General features: G+C 35.6%; 2 protein-coding genes across 3 annotated transcripts; both read right to left on the bottom strand.

The window, feature by feature from the left end:
* Window positions 1–2,787: 2,787 nt before the first annotated feature.
* Window positions 2,788–7,418, bottom strand: LOC122135231 (C-type lectin domain family 4 member E-like). The gene is made up of 5 exons (XM_042713986.1): window positions 7,403–7,418; window positions 7,019–7,221; window positions 3,439–3,519; window positions 3,215–3,321; window positions 2,788–3,102 (listed from the first exon to the last, which is right to left on the bottom strand). Exons 1-5 carry the CDS (start codon window positions 7,416–7,418, stop codon window positions 2,940–2,942), a joined length of 570 nt encoding a protein of 189 aa, XP_042569920.1. The 3' UTR covers window positions 2,788–2,939.
* Window positions 7,419–8,287: 869 nt separating this feature from the next.
* Window positions 8,288–12,305, bottom strand: LOC109069438 (CD209 antigen-like protein E). Of its 2 annotated transcripts, none has more exons than XM_019086075.2 (5): window positions 11,871–12,305; window positions 11,501–11,773; window positions 10,999–11,081; window positions 8,781–8,887; window positions 8,288–8,690 (listed from the first exon to the last, which is right to left on the bottom strand). In XM_019086075.2, exons 1-5 carry the CDS (start codon window positions 11,974–11,976, stop codon window positions 8,492–8,494), a joined length of 768 nt encoding a protein of 255 aa, XP_018941620.2. In that variant the 5' UTR covers window positions 11,977–12,305; the 3' UTR covers window positions 8,288–8,491. The 2 variants fall into 2 exon arrangements, with proteins under 2 accessions (XP_018941620.2, XP_018941618.2); XM_019086073.2 differs by having other exon boundaries at window positions 8,302–8,690; window positions 10,999–11,126; window positions 11,871–12,303.
* Window positions 12,306–22,378: the final 10,073 nt, after the last annotated feature.

Here is a 22,378-nt window from a genome sequence, read left to right as displayed (position 1 = left end):
TGTTTTATTTAATAAATAAAGAAATATTGTAGTATTGTACATTTTATTGTCCATGCAAACTATAAGTCAGTCCCTCAGGATTTGCGTTTTCGCTTGATGCGCTGAATTTATCATAAAATCAAGCAAACTCCACAAATTTAGCAAAAAGCTTCGCACATTTTCATAATTCCAGCCAGATTTTCTGCAGAATCTGGGCTTAGACAAATACCCGTGGCGTCAAGCGCAATGCGCATTCAGTCAAAAGAAAGGTTGTTTCTCAGTTCCAAAATGGAATAGACAGCCTTGCATTCTCATCATGACCGATTTACGAGCTACATTGTATAAATGGGCCCGGCCGGAACAAATCTAAGCTACTAGTTTGGGCTTCATGGCATGAACCCGTTTATCTGCTCGAGGCGAGGCCTTGGGGCTGATCTCGATCACCCAACACCGTTATACACAGCACTGGGAGATACAGTAAAGAAAGCAGTTGAATTTGCCACAGAATCAACATCTCTGTGAAATCTTGTGAGAAGCATTCAATTTTTTAAATGCTTCACACAACTTTTCCCAGCATTTCTAGGATTTTAGTATTATTTGAGTTTTAATGGTTTTTTTTGTTGTTTTTATATTTGTCCTTCCTTCATAGGTTTCCCCCATGTATAACACTAAAAGTTTCGTAATGTAGGAAAGCAAACAATTATTTAAAAATAAAAAAGATATTAAATTACCACTAGTAGATGGCTGCAGAGAAGTACTTATAGGCCATTTCCACTCCCTAATATATATATATCATCATCTGCTGTGTAATCTGATAAACGTCTCAGAAGCAGTTTTACATGCATTCTAATAAATGTCTATTTGACATCTGACAGGAAACGTCTTAGAGACGTACTGCAGATGAACAAGCACTCTTAAAAATACATCTTGCATATGTTAATGCAGACATCAAATAGACGTCTCCGAGATATACATGTGTGATTAGGGTGAGTGCTTTACTGTCAGGTCCTGGTGCCATCTTCTGTAGAACTTAATGGCACTGGTGCTGGTGTCCTCAAATGTTAGTCTGGAGCCCTACAGTGGTTCACGAAGTCAGAAAAAGTCATAACAGTGTTAGAAGAATGTTGTCTGTGGTATATTTTTCTGCAAAACAATAATAGAAATGCTGCAAATGGCCCCGAGAAAAGCCATGAAAGTAAAATCAGTCATTTTAGGCCGCAAAAATCAGAAAAAAGTTCTGCGAAATCCTGGAGGGACTGCAAATATGTGTGGTAGAACCGTACAATACATATATGTTGTATTTTAGGCCGCAAAAATCAGAAAAAAGTTCTGCGAGATTGTGGAGGGACTGAAACACACACACACACATTGTTCCTCTCTGTTGTTTATGCTGATCAAATCTGCTCCTCTCTCTGTACAGTATCTTCTGCTTTCAGTCCAGTTCTTCTTCTCAGAGGAAATTAAGTAAAGACTGAATTTTTAGAACATTTTTAGATTTTTTCTTTTTTTTTTTATCTCTTTATGAGCACTTTGAAACTTCAGAGTTTTGTATAAATAGGCTTTAGGCTCTTTCAGATTTCATTAAAATATCTCCATTTGTGTTCGGAAGATGAACAAAAGTCTTATGGGTTTGAGAGTTGATGGGGAGTTAATGACAGATTTGTAATTTTTTGAGTGAACTAACCCTTCAGTATCACATAGAGAATGCTTGAGCGGCCTAATGTTTAGAAAGAATACATACTTTTAAGTTCCCCAAATGTTTTTATTCTGCATCCTTTTTGGGAACTTAATTGTGGGCTTCAGATCCCCAGTACCCATTCCAGGATACCTGTTTCCCAGGTTCACACATTATTTTTTTCCAACCCCTTTATATTTAAAAAAGAAGAGTAATTTGGTTCCACCTCATTAAAAAAATATAACATATTTTTATGTAAGCTGATGCTAAGTGACTTTTTATGTCGCTGATGCTGCGTTACACTTTGGCTGGTACAACTGTAAATATATTATTATTCTAAACTTTTCATTAACTTAAGTAGGCTGTACAACAAAGGAGTTCTAATAAACTCTCTGTGTCTAGTTTTTTTTTTTTTTTTCATCAATCATTTGTTGGTAAAGGGTAAGAGACCTGGTGAACCACATGATTTTTGACAAAGGTTCCCGACAACTGAAATGGGGTGAACTATAGGGATCTGTGCTCGACCCTTCTCCCTTAAACTAAAATGAAGTTAGTTTTGGAGATAAAAAGATTTTCCTGGCAAAAACTAAAAAAAAAAAAAAAAAAAAAAAAAAAATTCCTTCCTATGAATGAGTTTGACCAAATTAAATATGGTAGTTCTGTTTTGTGTAATAGTTTTTAGTTACAAAATAATTTTTCTTTTGTGTTTTTTAAGGTTCTCTTAGGTTTAATGACTGACAAAATGTGGAAACTAATTGTAGAATTATGAGTACTAATATGTAATTATTTAAAACAGATCATTTTTTATTTTTATTGTATTGAATTATGAATGCTAATGTAGATGTATGTATTCAAAACAGAGAATTTTATTTTTAATTTACTGAAATTAGATTATTGCAGAATAACAACAAAGCAAAAAGCATTTAAAAAAAGCATCATCAGGCAAATTTTCTCCACAAAAGACTAATTGGTGAAGACTCACTAACTTTAAACCCATGATAAATGCTCCAAAACCAAACCTGAGATTAATTATACTAACAATGTGGCCTGAGCTTTTTATTTTTTACTAATCTAAAAAAAATAGATTGGTTGGTTTTATTATTAGTCTAGTCTGTTTATTTTACTGGATATGAAATGGCTGTCTGACAAAGGAGAAATTCAGAATGTGCAGTTGAGGGCAGCCTCTATGAACAAGGTTGAAAAGCATTGCTTTAGATGATGATCAGTTATTACAAAAGTTCTTTACTGTTGAGCTTTAAAACTGTCAAAAATATGTGTGATGTTCCTATGGCAATATGAGTGAAATCCTCTTCTCACAGATCCACTGAAAATCTCTATTACATGAAACATCATGCCACCCAAATAAAGTAGGCCACCTTGGGTCATTATCCACAATCACACCACAATTCTCTGCTATGTATCCATTTGGCTCTCCAAGCCCCCATAACCTTGGAAATACAGATCACCGTTAGATGTTCAGTGATCCTTTCTGTGTGATATGATACTGACTGTGAGAATCATTTATTAGATGATAATCAGTTTAGTTCAGTGATTTCTCACCCAGAGATCATGTTGGTGCCATCAACCCATTTCCATCTGCCCTCCACATCACTGTCAGTCAGACCAGTATAGGCTGTAGTACCGCCAAACATTTTCTTATCAAAATCCTGAATAAATTAAACAATTACACATTTATATCATAAACAGACAATAAACACATTCCATCTGACCATCTCACATTTAGCTGCTAAACACTATAAATGCACATGAAATATGTCACTCACATTTTCCTCTCTGTTGTTTATGATGATCAGATCTGTTCCTCTCTCTGTACAGTATCTTCTACTCTCAGTCCAGCTCCTCGTCTCACTGGACATGTAGTAAAAACTGAATTGATAGTAAATCCATCCATCTTTAAACACAACCAGCTCAGCTGTTAGCTTTTACACTCATCTCTCTGTAATTTATAACAGATATTCATGTATACACAGTGGCGTACGGGACACCCCGCGGTGCGTGGGGGCCCCGGCCTTTTGTGGGGCCCCGTCGCAGGACATTCTAAAAGGCAGTGCTTCTAGACACTGCAAAAGATGCGAGATGTGAGCAGAAGTGTGGTGAAGTGGGGTAGTGGGGTTGAGGGGGCTTTTGTGTGTTGTATGTATGTTTTATTTTTTAATTAATTGTAAATGATGTGTCACTAGACATTAAATCATGTTCATTTCAAATACTTATATCACTGACAACAGTAGTCCAGCCAGGATATTGTCATTTTAAAAAGTGGACTTGCAGCCCTCAACTGATGTTGATGTTGTCATTTGTGTTTTGGCCTGGCTGGCGCCTCCCTCCACCTAATCTACCAATCGAAGTCAGTAGTGTTTTTGGGATCCGTGTTGCCAGCTTTGCTGTAACCTACCCTAACTCAGTCGGGATAAAAATGTCTAATGTTACTAAATCAAAAGACCTTGTTATAATTCAGAAATGCGTCTTGACAAAGTCCGAAATAAAACCAAAATTTGTTATTGGAGATGCTTTTGAAAGATGGAGACGGCTGAAAGCGGAGAAGAATTTGAACACAGGCGCCAACATTGCTAATTTTCTCCTGGACAGGTAAGATTCACATCTATGCTAGGCTAGCTTGGCCTTGATGTCAATGGACATTTCATATATTCATGACAGTCGAACAAAGTTATGCATGTTTGTGCAAAAGTAATATAACGTTAGCTCCACATGGGCGATATGCTAACATTAGCAATGCATTACGGGAGCCGTTTTCTTTCCTGTCATTATGCTGGGGGCAGCTGAGGAAAACAACATTACTTCGCCCGGTATGGCAATTTGAGCGTAATTGAGACAGTAGCCTAGACTAACAGTTACCGTTCTGTCTGTCACATCACGAGCATAAATCTTTCTGATTATACTGTCACATCTGAGCATACATCTTTCTGATTATACTGTCATCACATACGACATAAATCTTTATGATTATATTTAACTAATGACAATTAGTAAAATTTTTTAAATACATAATTACTTATCAAAATATCTCTCTCATGAAGCATAAACATAATTAACAGAAAAAAAAAAAAAACTTACTGTGTCGTCTGTTATTCGTCACTTGCCATTGGAAGCTCATTGGAAGCAGCCTCGTTTCTGCTGAATCCTGCAGCTCATCTGGCAACCTCGAGTCAGGGGTAGGGGGAGGGGGTACACCGCTCTACAGTATTTTTATAGTGATTGCAGTACCAGTTTAGGCCACAATCCTACATACGGCTCCTTTAATGTTCTAAAACAACAACCGGGGAAAATCTATTTTTTCTCACATTTCACTTGTCATAAACTTCTATTCGTGCTCACAAATGTGCGGGGCTCCGTATGCTTTAAGCAGGGCTTAAAAATGAGAGAGAGAGAGAGAGAGGAAAAAATTGGTTCACTCCGAGCAGAATTGGTATTTCTGTTCAGGCGTTTCTCTGTATTATTAACCACTCTGAAACCGGTCTGAGTAGAAAAATGGTTAGCGTCATTTTTTTAAACTTTGTCTTTGCAAATAATAATAATAACAATAATAAAGTACAGCGTCAAAAATTGGGCTTAGTCATATCCAGCATCATCTTTTCTAGATTTTGGCCAGATGCTTTTGGGAAACAGACTGTAATAATAAGATCAGTCGTACGATCGTTTTTTAGTTTCTTTTTAGGTTTTCTTGGGTTTTTTGGGATTTTGGGAAACTGGTAGTGCTGGTAGTGTTGTATTCAACAACGGACTATTTCGATCGTTTTTAATATAGCATGTTTTCTTTGTATGTGTTTTGTTTTGATAATGAACGAAAGGCTGCGATGTCAAGGGAGAAAAAAAATGTTGTGATAGCATGAGGTGCCAGTCACGATCACTGCGGTATTTCCCACAACTGTTACGGTGAACTTTAGTCAGATACCAATGCTGGTTGGTCAAACAAGCAAGACACCATTCATCACTGTAAAGCCTTGGCAAAATAATAATAATAATAATAATAATAATATGCTGGTTGGTAATCCGTAATAATAATAAAGAAAGAAGAAAAGAAAGAAAGAAAAGAAAAGAAAAGAAAACTGTAAACTTTTGCAAAATAGAGAACAGCTTTCCGCCTCATATTCCTTTTACGCGAACTTTAGATCGCATCACAATGAATAGAAACTCAGCACAATCTTTTTTTTCTTTCGTTCTGTTAATCTGTTAATGATTTAAGTTAAATATGTTTTATACATTTTTGTGCCCTGGTCCGCTGCTGCTCTGTTCTGACAATGACCTGTTTTAATGGCAAACGCTTTAGCGATTCACTGATGACACCAGATATTTTGTCATGCAATTAATCATTCGTTCTCGAAATTTAAAGTGATCAAGACATTTCTCCGGTGCACAATGTTACAAGAAAGAAGACTCCCAAGTTTATCTCTAAGTATTATCGAAATTTAAAGCATAACATTGACGACAAGCTGCAGTCAAAGACTTTGGGCACCAAAATGCTCGGAGAGCGTGATGGATTCAGTAGAGTGTTTGCTCGTTTGTGGTTGTCAGTTAATAAAAATAATAAATTAATTGCAAAAGTTGGTAAATGTATTGAAAGTTAATTATTCTCAAAATGTAGCACATATAGTTATTCCTTTAATTTGTTTTTCTTCTAGGATTTTTTTAAATTTATTTATTTATTTACTGTTCATATACTGAAAGACATGACTTTTGCTTGTATAGTTTTTTTAAACAGTTAGTGAGTCTTATGTAGGACGGTGGTTTGAACTGAAACGTGTTGACAAGTAGCCTATATGAAATTGCATCAATGCAATGATAATTCATCACATTCATGACTGATAAATTGAGTTATGTAAATAGGAGAGGCGGACTCAGTAGTATACTTGGAGCAGGTGCACAATAACTTTTCGTACATGACATCACTGCTGGTGGGAGGGGCCCAATCTCTTTCTTTGCAGGGGGGCTTTTAAGATGTGCTGTATGGTTGTGGGGTGTATATATTTTTGTTTGCAGGGGGGATTTTAAGTTGTTTAAAAATGTCTTCTGTATCCAATCCATCTATTTATTTATTTTTATTTATTTATTTATTTTCAATGTGGAAGTAAGCTATTTTCTGTAAATGTTCGATATAGTATTGTGTATCAGTAAATTGTATATATTTTTTTATTTTTATTACTTATTTGTTTATAATTACAACAATACACCAAAATATTATGTGAATGGTAAAAGTTTTTGCGTTTCAAGTATCAATAAAGAGTTGTTTTGTGTTTTGTGGTTGAGTGGATGACGGATGAAACCAGAAACATTTAACTTTTAAATTTTTTATATTTTAAAAACAAGGTGGATAGCAAATTGGTGTACATGGAGATATTTAAAATTTATCTGAAGTTCATTTCTTAGCTGTTGTCTCTCATTGGTCAGGTTTTCATTATTGGATATGAACTGTTGTCTCTCTTGAGTGAGTGTGACACACAGCACTATGACTGTAGTCAGCAGAAGAACACACAGCAGCACCAAACACACTACAGCTGCTCTGGAGCTTCTGTTCCTCACTGAATCACTTCCTAAAGAACAAACATGCTTTTATTCTCTTTATTTATCCACTTAAAACAGCACACATCAGTTGAGAGCATCAAAGTGAGTGAATTATTAATATCATTACCTGTGAGTTGAGATGATTTAGAGTCTTTTCCAATGTTACCTCTTATAATGTCATATAATGTACGCAGATATCAGTGCTTTTACCATCTTCTATGTACATCTTCTCAGTTTTTCAATATGTTCTACTTTCAGAAAGTTTTGGTGTTGTCAAGATGCTGACAAACTAACACTGGATTCAGTCCTGGAGTGGACTGTATTGTGTTCCTCATCTGTGTTTGTGTGGCCAGTATTTATACAGAAAGGAACTTCAACTCACTTCAGATGCACTTTTTTTTCTACCATGTGAATTGGGTACATTTTAATGGGATTTAAAAGCATATATTAAGACATAATTATTTATTGTCCTCATTCATTATGGGCTTGTACATTTTGACAGTGGCTGCCGCTGGAAAACAAATCCTAAACATCTTTTGGTGTCTGTTGTGCAGTACAATTAAATGGAATCAAATTAAAACACTTTATTCGCATAAATTTTACACAATTTTTTAAATGCTTGTATTAAGGATTTTTAGTGTAAAAAATAATCAATAAGCAATATAAAGTATTCAATTCTTTCTAATTTATAAAGTTTTAAATTATACAGACAAAAGAAACCTCTTCATGCAGTGTCGTTTGGGGTCCATCACTGTCCACCATTCATAGTTGTAAGAGGAATGTTTTCATCAGTGACCATGATGCAGCAATCAGAGCTCTCAATGAAAAGACGCGTATGGGTCATAAGGTGGTTACATACATTGTGTGTGTGTTTCTTCTCACACTGCATGATTAAGTAATGTCAGGCATGTTTTTGATGTTGTGTTAAAGTAAATTGTGAAAAGTCTTGTAATTGAATTGTGAAATATTATCACAGTGACTCAGTGAGTACGCAGTGACTGGTGATGTATAACTGAATAATGTACTAATAATAAATGAAGACTGAAATCTCACTTATATAGTGGAAAACTCTGTGACGTTCATTTACAAGGCATTTCTGGTTGAATGAAAGCACTTCTGGAGTCCCGTTTTGCACATTATGTATTATGGACATGAAATGGGAGTCTGACAAAAGGAGACATTCAAAATGTGCAGCTGTGGGTGTCCTCCAGGAGCAAGGTTAAGAAACAGTTTTAAATGTTAATCAATTATTACGAAAGTTTTGTATTGTTGAACTTGTCAGAAAGGTGTGTGATGTTCCTATGGCAGAATGAACTGTGAAACCCTCTTCTCACAGATCCATTGAAATTGTACATTACATGCAACATCAAGCCATCCTACTAAATTAGCCCACTCTGGCAGTTTAGGCACAGCTACAGTCACAACACAGTCCTCGTCTACAATGCCTTGTCCTCCATTTGGCTCTTTTATTTGTCCATGGGACGCCCAGAAGCTGAACCTACAGATCAGTGTTAGATGTTCAGTGCTGCTTTCTGTTTGATATGATACTGACTATGAGAATAATTAGTTTAATTCAGTAATGTCTCACCTAGAGGTCAGTGTGCTGTTATCAACCCATTTCCATGTGCCTTCTGCATCAGTGTCAGTCAGACCAATATAAAATACAGCATTACCAGACTTGTTGTGAACAAAATCCTGAACAGATAAAAAGGTTGCACATTTATATCATAAATAGACAAATTTCATCTGACCATCTCACATTCTGAGATCCACTTGCAGGCTTTATTATAAAAGAGCACAGTAAACGCGTGAAAGGTAGGAGTGGAGCAAACATCATCAATAAGGCCAAAACAAAAAGAGCAATCAAAAAATGGGCAAAGGTTAGGGCAGGCAGCAAACATTCAGAAATACAAGGAAAACAGTCCAAGGTCCAGACACAAGCAATGCAAAGCAAAACACATAGACAAGGAAACCGTTAGAATTGTAGCTACCGAAAACAATATTTCGCAATGCGTGTGTGTGAGGGTGTGACTTAAATAGTCCTCCTGATGGGAAACAGGTGAGTCTGCAGTCAGTTCCTATGTATGGAATTATGGGAAATGGAGTCCAGTATGAAAAGGTGATGGAGACTTCAAATGGCGAGCGGGAGGAATGACAGGGACTGAATACATGACAGTGTCTCCCCTGGAGTGAACTGTGTTGTGCTTCTCATCTGTGTTTGTGTTTGGCCAGTATTTATGCAGAAAGGAACTTCAACTCACTGCAGAAGTACACTGGATTTGTTTCCCCCTCTCTACAGTGTTGATTTAGTTCATTTTAAATGATTAGTTCACTTCCAGAATAAAAATTTCCTGATAATTTACTCACCCCCATATCATCCAAGATGTTCATGTCTTTCTTTCTTCAGTCGCAAAGAAATTAACATTTTTGAGGAAAACATTATAGGTTTTTTTTCCTAATAATGGACTTAAATGTTGACCAACGGGCTGAAGGTCCACAATAACACAGAATAACATATAATAAAAATAAAACAAAAATCTGTCAAAATATCATCTAGCAAATTTTCACTTAAAAAAATAAAAATAAATAAATAAATAAAAAACCTTGGAAGTGGTCCAATCAGAAATGTCCATTTTTAGGTAAACTTTGATGTTTATCAAGTTGAATTTCACTTGACAAAATGCATTCATTCAGAACATCCTGCAACATCATCGTAGACAAGGCCTGAGTCACACATATTAAAGGAGTTTAGGTTCAATGCCATAATACACTTCTGTAAATAAATACAAATTTAGTGGTTTTTATGATCAGATGTGTGTTTTATCTCAGCCATAATCACGATGTTTGCATTGTAACGATCACATCTAACATACTTGTCTCACATACTATTTTGAATTATGAAAAATGAACAAATGAAGTCCTGGGATGAGTTAATAATAATGCTGCAGACCAAATTCATGTTTAAAACCTTTGTTTTATTCAAACTTGTTTTAGGTACTGGAGTGTTTCGCAGTGATTGGTGATCTATAAATTAATAATGTACAAATAATAAATGAAGACTGAAATCTCACTCATAAAATAGAAACCTCTGTGATGTTCATTCATAAGGCATTTCTGGTTGAATAAAACAAACTTTTGGAGTCCCATTTTGCTCATGTATTATGGACATGAAATGGGAGTCTGACAAAAGGAGACATTCAAAATGTGCAGTTGTGGGTGTCCTCCAGGAGCAAGGTTGAAAAACACTGGTTTAAATGATAATCAATTATTACAAAATTTTTGTATTGTTGAACTTGTCAGAAAGGTGTGTGTTGTTCCTATGGCAGAATGAACTGTGAAATCCTCTTCTCACAGATCCATTGAAAGGTTTTATTACATGAAACATCAAGCCACCCTACTAAATTAGGCCACTCTGCCGGAGGCACAGCTACAGTCACAACACAGTCCTCGTCTACAATGCCTTGTCCTCCATCTGGCTGTCCTGACGCCCAGAAGCTGAAACAACAAATCGGAATTTGATGTTCAGTGTGGTTTTCTGTGTGATATGATACTGACAATGGGAATAATTAGTTTAATTCAGTAATGTCTCACTTATTGGTTTGTTTGCTGTTATTTATCACATTTAGTTGTGTTTTTTTGCATCAGTGTATTTCAGTGCAATATAAAATACAGCATTACCAGACTTGTTGTGAACAAAATCCTGAACAGATAAAAAGGTTGCACATTTATATCATAAATAGACACATTTCATCTGACCATCTCACATTTAGCTGCTACACACTGTAAACACACATTCTCTCACTCACTTTTTCCTCTCTGTTGTTTATGATGATCAGATCTGCTCCTCTCTCTTTACAGTATCTTCTGCTCTCAGTCCAGTTCTTCTTCTCTGTAGACATGAAGTAAAAACTGGATTGATAGCAAGTCCATCCAACTGTTAACAGAACCAGTTCAGCTGTTAGCCTTTTACTTCCATTTACACTCATCAACCCAACTCCATCAGGCTTTAAAATGTCTGCTGTATCCACCTTAATTTTTTCAGTGAGGAAGTAAGCTATTTTCTGTGAATGTGTGAGACTTACAAAGCTACGGTAAAACAATTTGTGCTACAAACCAGTTTGTTTATAATTACAACAATTCATTTAATAATATGGTAAGAAACATCAGTTTATCAAGCAACTAAAAAAAAAAAAGCTGTTTTGTACAGCTAAAATAAGTGGAAGCAAATGACACTGGAAGCCGGGACAATGAACTTATAAATTAAAAATAAGGTGGATAGCAAAGAACTATACAGAATAAAGAAACTACCACAAATCTGAAGTTCACTTCTTAGCTGTTCTGTCTCAATGGTCAGGTTTGTGTTCTTGAGCATTAGCTGTTCTCTCTCATTGGTCAGGTTTGTGATCTTGAGCATTAGCTGTTCTCTCTCATTGGTCAGGTTTTCATTCTTGGATATGAACTGTTGTCTCTCTTGAGTGAGTGTGACACACAGCACTATGACTGCAGTCAGCAGAAGAACACACAGCAGCACCAAACACACTACAGCTGCTCTGTAGTTTCTGATCCTCACTGAATCACTTCCTGAAGAATAAACATGCTGTTATTCTCTTTATTTATCCACTTAACAGCACACATGAGTTCAGAGCATTAAAATTGAGTGAATTATTAATATCAGTACCTGTGAGTTCAGATGATCTTCTGTGTGTTGAGTCTTTTCCAATTTTACCTCTTATAACGTCATTTACGTAGATAGTATCAGTGCTGTTACCACCTTCTCTGTACATTTTCCAAGTTTTTTCTTAGATTTTCTTTTAGAATTTCAAATGGTTTTGGTGTTGAATAAACACTAATTGCTCTTACGGTGGGAGAGTGACAGTGGAGTTGGAGATCCACTTGCAGGCTTTATTATAAAAGAGCACAGTCAACGCAGGCAAGGTCAAAGTCCAGCAAACATCATCAATAAGGCCAAAACAAAAAGAGCAATCAAAAAATGGGCAAAGGTTAGGGCAGGCAGCAAACATTCAGAAATACAAGGAAAACAGTCCAAGGTCCAGCATAAAGCAAAGCATAGAGCAGCGCAGACAAGGAAACCATTAGATTTGTATCTACTGAAAACAATATTTCGCAATGCGTGTGTGTGAGGGTGTGACTTAAATAGTCCTCCTGATGGGAAACAGGTGAGTCTGCAGTCAGTTCCTATGTATGGAATTATGGGAAATGGAGTCCAGTATGAAAAGGTGATGGAGACTTCAAATGGCGAGCGGGAGGAATGACAGGGACTGAATACATGACAGTGTCTCTCCTGGAGTGAACTGTGTTGTGCTTCTCATCTGTGTTTGTCCAGTATTTATGCAGAAAGGAACTTCAACTCATGTCTTTCCTTCTTCAGTTTCAAAGAAATTAAAATTTTGAAGAAAACATTCCAGGATTTTTCTCCTAATAATGGACTTAAATGTAAAAAAACGGGCTGGAGGTCCACAATCACACAGAATAACATATAATAATATAATCACACAGAATAATATATAATAATATCTAATCAGATTGATTATTTTATTACTGCTATGCAAACATGCTTTGCCTTTTTACTTAAAGAGGTTTGTTTAAACAAGATTAAGTTAAATTTTTAATTAGATTTGGTTAATTCTGTTTTTACGAGTGCTGTTTATAAATTATTTTAAGGATTGTTTAATTTTTTTTTGTTTTAAACAAGATTAAGCAACTTTACAGAAAATTAAGTTTCTACAATATTTAGTAGGCTTATCAGTGGTGACTGTCAGTTTATGTGCATACGGCAGAAATGTTCGGAAAAATAAATAAAAGACGTAAACAAACAGGCGATTAACACTATTAACAGCAATTATGCAATCAAACTTATAGCAAAATGTGGTAGTTCTGTATGTTGTCTCTGGGTTAGCATCATCTGAGGTCCTCTGAGGGGGCTGGCATCATCTCTTATCAGGTGTTCTGGATCCAGACTGGAGCTTGTGTAAATCCTAGTTACCACGGGATGCTTAAATCCCGTGGCAAAAGAAAGAAACAAATAGAGACATAATTACGTAGCTGCTGTTTCCAGCCAAAGTAAAAATTAATTAGTTTTAACTTAAGCTAAGAATAATAATGCACATTTGATCAGATATAACTGCAGTCCAAAATTATGAGATGCATTATTTGAATGCTTGGCCAAAGGGAGTGTTTTTTAATCTAGATTTAAACAGAGGAAGTGTGTCCCTGAACCCGAACATTATCAGGGAGGGCTATTCCAGAGTTTGGGAGCCAAATGCGAAGAAAAAGCTCTCTACCTCCTTTAGTGGACTTTGTTATCCTAGGTACTATCAAAAAGTCCAGCGTTTTGTGACCTTAGGGGGCGTGATTGATTGTGGCGTGGTAGAAGACTAGTTAGGTACACTTAGGAGCTAAGCCATTAAGGGCTCTGTGAACTTAATAGGTAGCCAGTGCAGAGACATGTAAATTGGGGTAATATGATCATATTTTTTGACCTGTAGTAAGGACTCTAGCCGCTGCATTTGGGAATGCTGTTTTTTGTAACATGGAAATATGATTTTCAAAGACAAGGTTACTGTCTAATATAACACCCAGATTTTTGACTGTAGAGGAAGTAACAGTACATCCGTCTAATTGCAAATTGTAATTTACGAGATTCCGTGTAAAGTTTTCTGGTCCAATAAGTAATACCTCTGTCTTATCTGAATTTAATAGGAGAAAATTATTGGTCATCAATCTTTACATTTTTAACACCTCTGTTAAGCTTAGATCATTTTTGAAGTTTCACCTGGTCTTGTTGAGATATATAGTTGGGCATCATCAGCATAACAGTGGAAACTAATCCGTATTTTCTAATGAGATATTTCCAAGGGGCAACATGTATATTAGAAAATAGCAGAAGGGACCTAGGACAGATCCTTGTGGCCTCCATATTTTACTGGTGATAAATGAGGATGACTCCCCATTTAGAATAAACAAAGTGGTAAGCGATGGGACAGGTAGGATCTAAACCATCTTAAAGCCTGCCCTTGGATACCTGTATAGTTTTGTAATCTATCTATGAGTATGTAAGTGATCTATGGTGTCGAGCGCAGCACTAAGATCAAGTAAAACTAGCAATGAGATGCAGCCTTGATCTGATGCAAGAAGCAAGTCATTTGTAATTTTAACAAGTGCAGTTTCTGTGCTATGATGGGGCCTGAAACCGACTGAAATTCTTCATAGAGATCATTTTTTTGCATGTAGGAGGAAAGTTGTTTGTAATTTTAACAAGTGCAGTTTCTGTGCTAAATGGAAGATTTGAAATGGGTCTGTAATTTGCCAGTTCACTAGGATCTAGTTGTGGTTTTCTTAATAAGAGGCTTAATAACCGCCAGCTTGAATGGTTTTGGGGCGTGACCTAAAGATAACTTGACAGTTAATAATATTGAAGCGGTTTTCTGCTACAGGTAGCAACTCTTTCAGTAATTTAGTGGGTACAGGATCTAATAAACATGTTGTTGGTTTAGATGCAGTGATAAGTTTATTTAGCTCTTCCTGTCCTATAGTTGTAAAAGCACTGCAGTTTATCTTTGGAGTGCGATGGATAAAAACTAAAGTATTAGGCGCTGTAGAATCTACATTTGTTATTGTATTTCTGATGTTATCTATTTTATCAGTGAAGAAATTCATAAAGTCATTACTATTTAACTGTGAGGGAATATTTAGACCGGGTGGTGTCTGGTTATTTGTTAATCTAGCCACTGTGTGCTAAATAAAAACCTTGGATTGTTTTGGTTGTTTCTATGAGTTTGTGGATATGCTTTTTTAGAGCCTGTCTTGGACATACTTTTCAAACATGATTCTAAAACTTCCAAGTTAGTTTTTTTCTCCATTTCGCTCAAGACTACGAGTTTTCTTTCTTGAGGCGTGGTATTACTGTTATGCCACCAAGCGGTGTATGGCACAGTGCGTTTTTCTCTAACCTTTTTCAATTTGATGGGGCAACAGCTTCTAATGTATTAGAAGATAGTGCCCATGTTGCTGAGTCATTTTGTCTAGTTCATGTGTATTTATGGGTACACAAGAGCAGTTGAGAGATAAATCAGGCAGGTTATTTGTGAATCTGTCTTTGGTGGCTGGAACAATAGTTCTGCCGGACGATAACGCTAAGCTATATAGTTATTATCATCAATCATAAAAATGCTGATACAAAGGAAATGGTCAGTAACATCATCACTTTGAGTGCGATATCTATGTCAGTAAGATCGATTTCATCGCGATATAATTAAATCTAAGCGGTATGATTAAAAGCGATGAGTGGGCCGGTGACATTTTGCTTTACTCCAAAACAGTTTAATAAGTTAAGTAAGCATAAGTCCTAATGCATCATTTTGTATTATCAATATGAATGTTAAAAATCTCGAAAATTAAGCGCTTTATCGGTAACCAACGGAATCTGAGAAATCTCCAAATTCTTTTAGGAATTCTGTATATGGCCCTGGTGAGTCTATACACAATGTAGCCAAGAGCATGAATCGATAGATTTATTTTGCATATCTGACAGTGTAACATTAAGCATAAGTATTTCCAAAATGATTTAAACCTGTATCCTGTTTTCTGGGTAACACTGAGAATATCACTATATATTGTTGCAACACCTCCCCCACGACCAGTCTGACGGGGCTCATGTTTTTGAGAAACTAACACCAAGTATAATTAAGCACTGAATAATTAATAATACTAAATAATTTATTTTGTGTTCTGTCATAGACTTGATTATTTATACAATGTGCAATTTTTGTTATTTTTTATTTATTTATTTTTAATAATAATAAGTAGATGTGTGTAATGAAAACAAAGATGTTTTATATTGTACTTAGTTTAATTTAATTATACGGAAAAGCACAATAACACATAATAAAAAATAAAACAGAAATGCTGTCAAAATATTTCCTAGTAAATTTTCTCTTAAAAAAAAAAAAAAAAAAAAAAAAAGGCTTGACAGTGGTCCATTCAGAATTTCCATTTTTACGTGAACTTTAATGTTTATCAAGTTGAATTTCACTTGACAAAATGCATTTATTCACAACATCCTGCAACATCATTGTAGACAAGGCTTGAGTCACACATATAAAAGAAGTTTAGGTTAAATGACATAATAGACTTTTGTAAATAAATACAAATTCAGTGTTTTTTTTAAGATCAGGGCCCGTGTTCACAAAACATTTTATCTTACCACTAAGAGTTCTCCTAAATAGCAGTAAAAGTTTTTAGCTAACAGTTTTTTTCTTAAAACCTATTCACAAGCTGCTGAGACAAACATTTACTAAGGAATAGAGAGAAGTCTTAAGCTAAGAGTAAGGGCGGGGTCGACCTTGTTCCTATGGATGATGTCAGCTTGCTTACGACAGTAACTATGCACACAGTGATTGGGTGATGGGGAGGGGTCTCTGTCAGAAATTTATTCATAGAAATATTGTAGAGCATGATATATAAATTCAGTTGATTAAATTCAATTGATATATATATATTCAGATTTTAAAATGCAGGCTAAGTGTCACTAATTAAACAAGTACATGTCCAGCTAATTGTCAGCCTCTTACATGCATGCTTCTTGTAAAGAAATAGTGAATATGCATATAAACAGCCTTTTAATTAACAGAGTAGAATGATCATGGCTGAAAATAATACATGCAAACATTAAAAAAAAATACAAAATTAAAAAACTGGACACAAGAACAGCTTTTACTTCTTGACCAACTGGTTAATGAAAACAAGAATATAATCAAAGGAAAATTTATAGTTGGGGTAACCTCCAAAACCAAAGGCGATACCTTTTTAAAGGTCATTCTCATCAAATGTTTCTAAAAGGTTTACATTCAGAGGTAGATTGCCAGCAACAGCCATTTTAGGATAGTTTGTTGTTTGATCTTAGTGACTTAGGAGTCCTGTTCACTACTCCTAACCTTTCATAGATTTAGGAGCTAGTTTTAGAGCTAAAATGCTTTGTGAAATACTCTTAGAGCAAAAAATTTTTAATTTAGGATTGACACGTCCATTATTTCTAAGATTTTCTCCTAAATCGGCGAGTTATGAGCTACTATTAGCCTCAAGATGTTTTTTTGATTAAGGGCCAGGTTTTTTTTTTTTTTAAATATTTTTGTTGTTTTTGTTGTTTGTGTGTGTGAATGTGTGTGTGGGAGAGATTTTTGTTTTTATATGTTTGATAGTATCAGTGCTTTTACCATCTTCTCTGTATATCTTCTCAGTTTTTCAATATGTTCTACTTTCAGAAAGTTTTGGTGTTGTCAAGATGCTGACGAATTAACACTGGATTCAGTCCTGGAGTGGACTGTATTGTGTTCCTCATCTGTGTCTGTGTAGCCACTATTTATACAGAAAGGAACTTCAACTCACTACAGAAGCACTTTTTATCTACCATGTGGATTGGGTTCATTTTAAGGGGAAGGGGAAGTCGTGGCCTAATGGTTAGAGAGGTTGACTCCTAACCCTAAGGTTGTGGGTTAGAGTCACCGGGCGGGCAATACCACTGACTGAGGTGCCCTTGAGCAAGGCCCGAACCCCCCCTAACTGCTCCCCGGGCACCACCCAGCATAAATGGCTGCCCACTGTTCGGGTGTCGTCGTCCGGTGTGTGTGTTCACTGCTGTGTGTGTGCACTTTGGATGGGTTAAATGCAGAGCACGAATTCTGAGTATGGGTCACCATACTCAGAATTCGTTGTAGCACATTTGTAGCACAATTCAAACCCGTCACTAATGGGATTTAAAAGCATATATTAAGACATAATTATTTATTGTCCTCATTCATTATGGGCTTGTACATTTTGACAGTGGCTGCCGCTGGAAAACAAATCCTAAACATCTTTTGGTGTCTGTAGTACAGAACAATTAAATGGAATCAATTTAACACACTTTTTTTCTGATATATTTTACATAATTTTTAAATGCTTGCATCAAGGGTTTTTTAGTGTAAAATTATTATTAATGCGATATATAGTGTTTTATTTTTTTTATTTTTTTATGTTTTTTTTTATTACAGACAAAAGAAACCTCTTCATGCAGTGTCGTTTGGGGTCCATCACTGTCCACCATTCATAGTTGTAAGAGGAATGTTTTCATCAGTGACCATGATGCAGCTCTCAATGAAAAGACACATGTGTGGGTCATAAGGTGGTTACATACATTGGGCCTCATTCATGAAACACAACCAGAACAAATTTTGTGTAAATCGTTCGTAAAGCCGTTCTGACGTAAACTTTCGAATTCATGAAAATGTTCGTATTTTCAAAAAGTTAGTTGTCATGAAAATGTTCGTATTTTCAAAAAGTTAGTTGATTGTGTAAATGGTGTGTAAAACGTTCTGTGATACTGAATTTTGATGCACTGCCATAATAATTACAAGTTAATTTGCCCTTGCCCTCTTATTTTTTTTTTTAATTTTTTTTTTTTATTATTATATATTTTATTATTGTTATTATTATTATATATTTATTTTATTTTATTTATTTTTTTTGTATATTTGTTTTTTTTTGTTTAAATGTTTACCCGTTATACCATGTATATTTGTCATATTTATGAATATGAGGGGACAGGACAAATACCTTAACATCCTACTTGTACAATGACTGCCTACACCAATGAAGAATTCAGTATTACTGGTTACTGCTTTATTATATTTAGTAAAATTTTTAAAAATTAGATACTAGTAGGCTAATACGTTGCCGCCGTTAATATTCCATACCATAGCAACGTGTCTCAGCTGGAAACACTGTGCAATTCAGTATTACTGGTTACCCACTCCACCCGTCGTTTTAAGGAGGAGCCTTGTAGATTTTTCAGCTGGCTAAAAACTCTTTGGTGGTCACACATTATTGAATATTTATGGTAAGGTGTATGGCCTAGTATTTTTTTGCATTTATGCAATATACTGGAGCCAAACCTGAGAAAGTAGACCAGTATCTGTTTCGGTCTCTTTTAAAGTGTTCAGTGTACTGTATATAATGAGTGGGCTTATTGTAGCACAATTCCCACCCAGACCACACTAATTTTCAAACCCTGGCTACGGCCATGGTGCCTTCCATTCCCACAATGTGTTTCTCCCTTTCACAGTCTGGCAGAAATGATGGGTGGTTCCAAAATACATGGTCACAAGACAGTAAAAGGGTGTACGGTTGCGGAGATGCAGGGGGAGTGGAGTCAACTTACCCAATGGCTCAACTTACCCCCACTCTCCCCTAACTTTAATGGTGAAGATGAGGCAGAAAGCAAGCTCAGAGAGAGTGAGGAGAGCCCACTCTTATCAAAACATCTACAATAAAGTCAATTATTACAGAGTGTACTGTCTTGTAACAACTATGAATAATTTATGATAACAAGCACCACCCTTGTTTTTTGTTTTGTTTTTTTTTTGGGGAAGGGGGCTTACTCGGAAAATGTCTGTCTACTGACCTACTCTGCTCTGGCTAATTTGGTTCTTCAAAAGAATTTGCAGATTTTAGTATATTTTGTTTATTTTGTTTGTGTTTGCTGTGTGTTATTTTGTTTTTCGAAAAGGGCAGATTAAAATATCTGGATTAATTTGTCTAAGAGTACAGCTGATTGGCTGGATTGGAAAGCAACGTAATGTCATCATAAAATAAAAAAAAGTCACCTGACAAAAAACTTAACACATTTCCAGACCTTTATAAGGAAATCAGCCAGTTGAGCAAAACTACATAAATGTTATAGATAAATTAAATGGGGAACGTTTTTTTTTTTTTTTTTTTTTTTTTTAGTGTTGTAATTAGCAATTCATGTAATTTTATCTTCAAAGCAGATGTTTTATGTGACAGCATTAATTAAAGTTTGTTAAGGGTCAAGATCAAGTTATCTGCATCTCTTGCGCTCCAACAAGCCACTTATCTTCAAAGCATTAATGCACCACTTAGATTAACTGTATAGCATGTGTGTAAGACTGTAATACAATTATAAAGTAATAATTTTATCAAGACTAAATCTTTCAATAAGTAATTCTGGCTGTGTCTATAGTTTTATAGATTACACAACATTATAATATCATTTTCAAATTAATTTTTAAATTATTATTATTTTAAATTATTGTCCCTGGATTAGTGGGGTACTCTTGTAATAAAGTAGAAGTGGCTGGGACAGATTTTAAGTATCAATTCCACTTAAAAAGTAGGGGGTGGGAATCACCAGAGGCCCCACGATACAATATTTTCAAGATACTTGTGTCACGATACATTATTATTGTGATTTTAAATATATTGTGATATTCTGCGATATACTGAAATTTATTATCTTTTTCCAATTTAAAATCACTTTCATTTATTCCATGGTCTGTTGGAATTCTTGATTCTGATTGGCAAGCAGATAAGCATTACGTAAGAGATAGCCTAATCAATGGCTTGCCGTGCATTATAGGATTTTAAATACACAACGTGGAGGCAAAGAACTACCCGACGTGAAGTGCATTTAAAATCCTTTAATGCACGCCAAGCCATTGATTATCCCACTTAGTCCATAGTCATTTTCCAGCATTGACAACTTAAAGCTGTTTATGATGTTAGCAGCGCAATATTTAACCGGAAGGGTGGAAATTAGAGTTATTTTCGTCAGTTACGGCTCATTAGCTCTAGCATTCTGTCCACTTAAAATCAGATACAGAGATGAAATAGTGCGGTAAGATCACATTTATTTGAATGAATTATAGCATTCTATTCTATAGCATAGAATTAAATCCTCTAAACTTAAAAAAGGTGTTGAATCAATTCAGTAGCTATATCACGTTCTCAACATCACTTATCGCGAGATCTTGTCATTCTCATGAAGGCTGTTGCAGACAGAAGACGGTCGTCAGCCATCCTGGTCAGCTTCTTCACAAAGAAATTTTCTCAGAATACAACTTTGGTAAGTAAAATATTTGTATTTATTGGCTCAACGTGTAAAATTACATATGTTGTCTAAGAAGAGTAAGTTTGGTTTAAAGAATCGTATTTTCTAGTTGTATGTATGCAAATGTTCGCTTTAATGGCACTCTAAAAGCTTAAAAATACAGGCTGATGTTCCATGAGTATTTTTCCATATAAATATTAAAACAAATGTTCTCCCATGCGGTACTGGCTGAATTTATATGAGAGAACGATAAAAAAACACAGTGTGGTATGTATTATTTGAGGCTTGGAGCCTATAGCTGCGTGCAGAAGACCGTTCAAACAGAAGCTTGAGAGGCGAGAGCGCAACGGATCACTGTATGGATTTAGAATGGCGGGAATAAAAAAAAAAAAATGACCTTCTTTAAACTTGACAGGGTACAGGCATCCATCAGAATATACATAGATGACAAATTATGGAAAAAACAAGATTACTAATCTATACCTGTCTCTCTCTTTTCTGCATGTTATAAAGGGAAGCGAATAGGCACCATATATCGCTCCTATAAGGGAAACGAATGAGCACCATATATGCGCACCTCCCTCTGAGTTCTTTTGCAGCACGTAACTTAAATTACATTTGATATTGCTGACATACAAACTTCGATCTTTCATATTTTTTCTGAAGTAGTCATTCAAGTGCCTTACCAGAACCCAGTGTAATGCTGCGTGATTATACGACCATAAGTAAATTGCATACGTTCAAAGCTATAGGTTTTTGAATAACAGTAATAATAGCATAGCTATATCTTGTATAAATAGCCATACCATAAGAATAGACACAAATGTGTTACATTTCCTTTTATTCTGTTATAATTCTGTGTTGTGTAATTTTAAAGCACCCACCTACTGCCGTTATAAAGCCTGGAAGAGCAAGGATCATATAATCCGGTTAGATTGCGTCTGAAAGAAAGAAAAGTCCTTACACACCTCACGATGCCATGAGGGGTAAGTAAAAACATGCAGTTTTGGGGTTAACTAACCCTTTAAGAGTCATGCTTTACTCTGGAACATGCAGTGCAACAGACTATTATTTAAAAGGAATACCTCTTTACACCAATATATTTTCAGATCATTATTAAAATGGTGGGACAGATTAGACTGAATTGCAAGCAGAACAGCTGCTCCCACCATGTGCTCTACAGCGGCAGGAATTGTACGTGGGGGGAGTGAATGTACAGCGCTCTCTCCACCATCAATACCACGACTGAGGTGCCCTTGAGCAAGGCACCGAACCCCCAACTG

The sequence above is a fragment of the Cyprinus carpio genome, chromosome A23 (genome assembly GCF_018340385.1).
Source record: "Cyprinus carpio isolate SPL01 chromosome A23, ASM1834038v1, whole genome shotgun sequence".
Lineage (NCBI taxonomy): Eukaryota > Metazoa > Chordata > Actinopteri > Cypriniformes > Cyprinidae > Cyprinus > Cyprinus carpio.
This window is presented reverse-complemented; position numbering and strand designations above follow the sequence as displayed.

Coding starts and splice junctions, on each gene's coding strand:
- LOC122135231 (XM_042713986.1), bottom strand. Junction 3,520..7,018: donor TAAATTTTAAATATCTCCAT/GTACACCAATTT, acceptor ATGTCCAGTGAG/ACGAGGAGCTGGACTGAGAG. Junction 3,103..3,214: donor GGCACCAACATGATCTCTGG/GTGAGAAATCAC, acceptor TGTATTTCCAAG/GTTATGGGGGCTTGGAGAGC.
- LOC109069438 (XM_019086073.2), bottom strand. CDS start 11,976: ATGTACAGAGAAGGTGGTAACAGCACTGATACTATCTACGTAAATGAC. Junction 11,774..11,870: donor AAGATCATCTGAACTCACAG/GTACTGATATTA, acceptor TTTATTCTTCAG/GAAGTGATTCAGTGAGGATC. Junction 8,691..8,780: donor AACAGCACACTGACCTCTAG/GTGAGACATTAC, acceptor ACTGATCTGTAG/GTTCAGCTTCTGGGCGTCCC.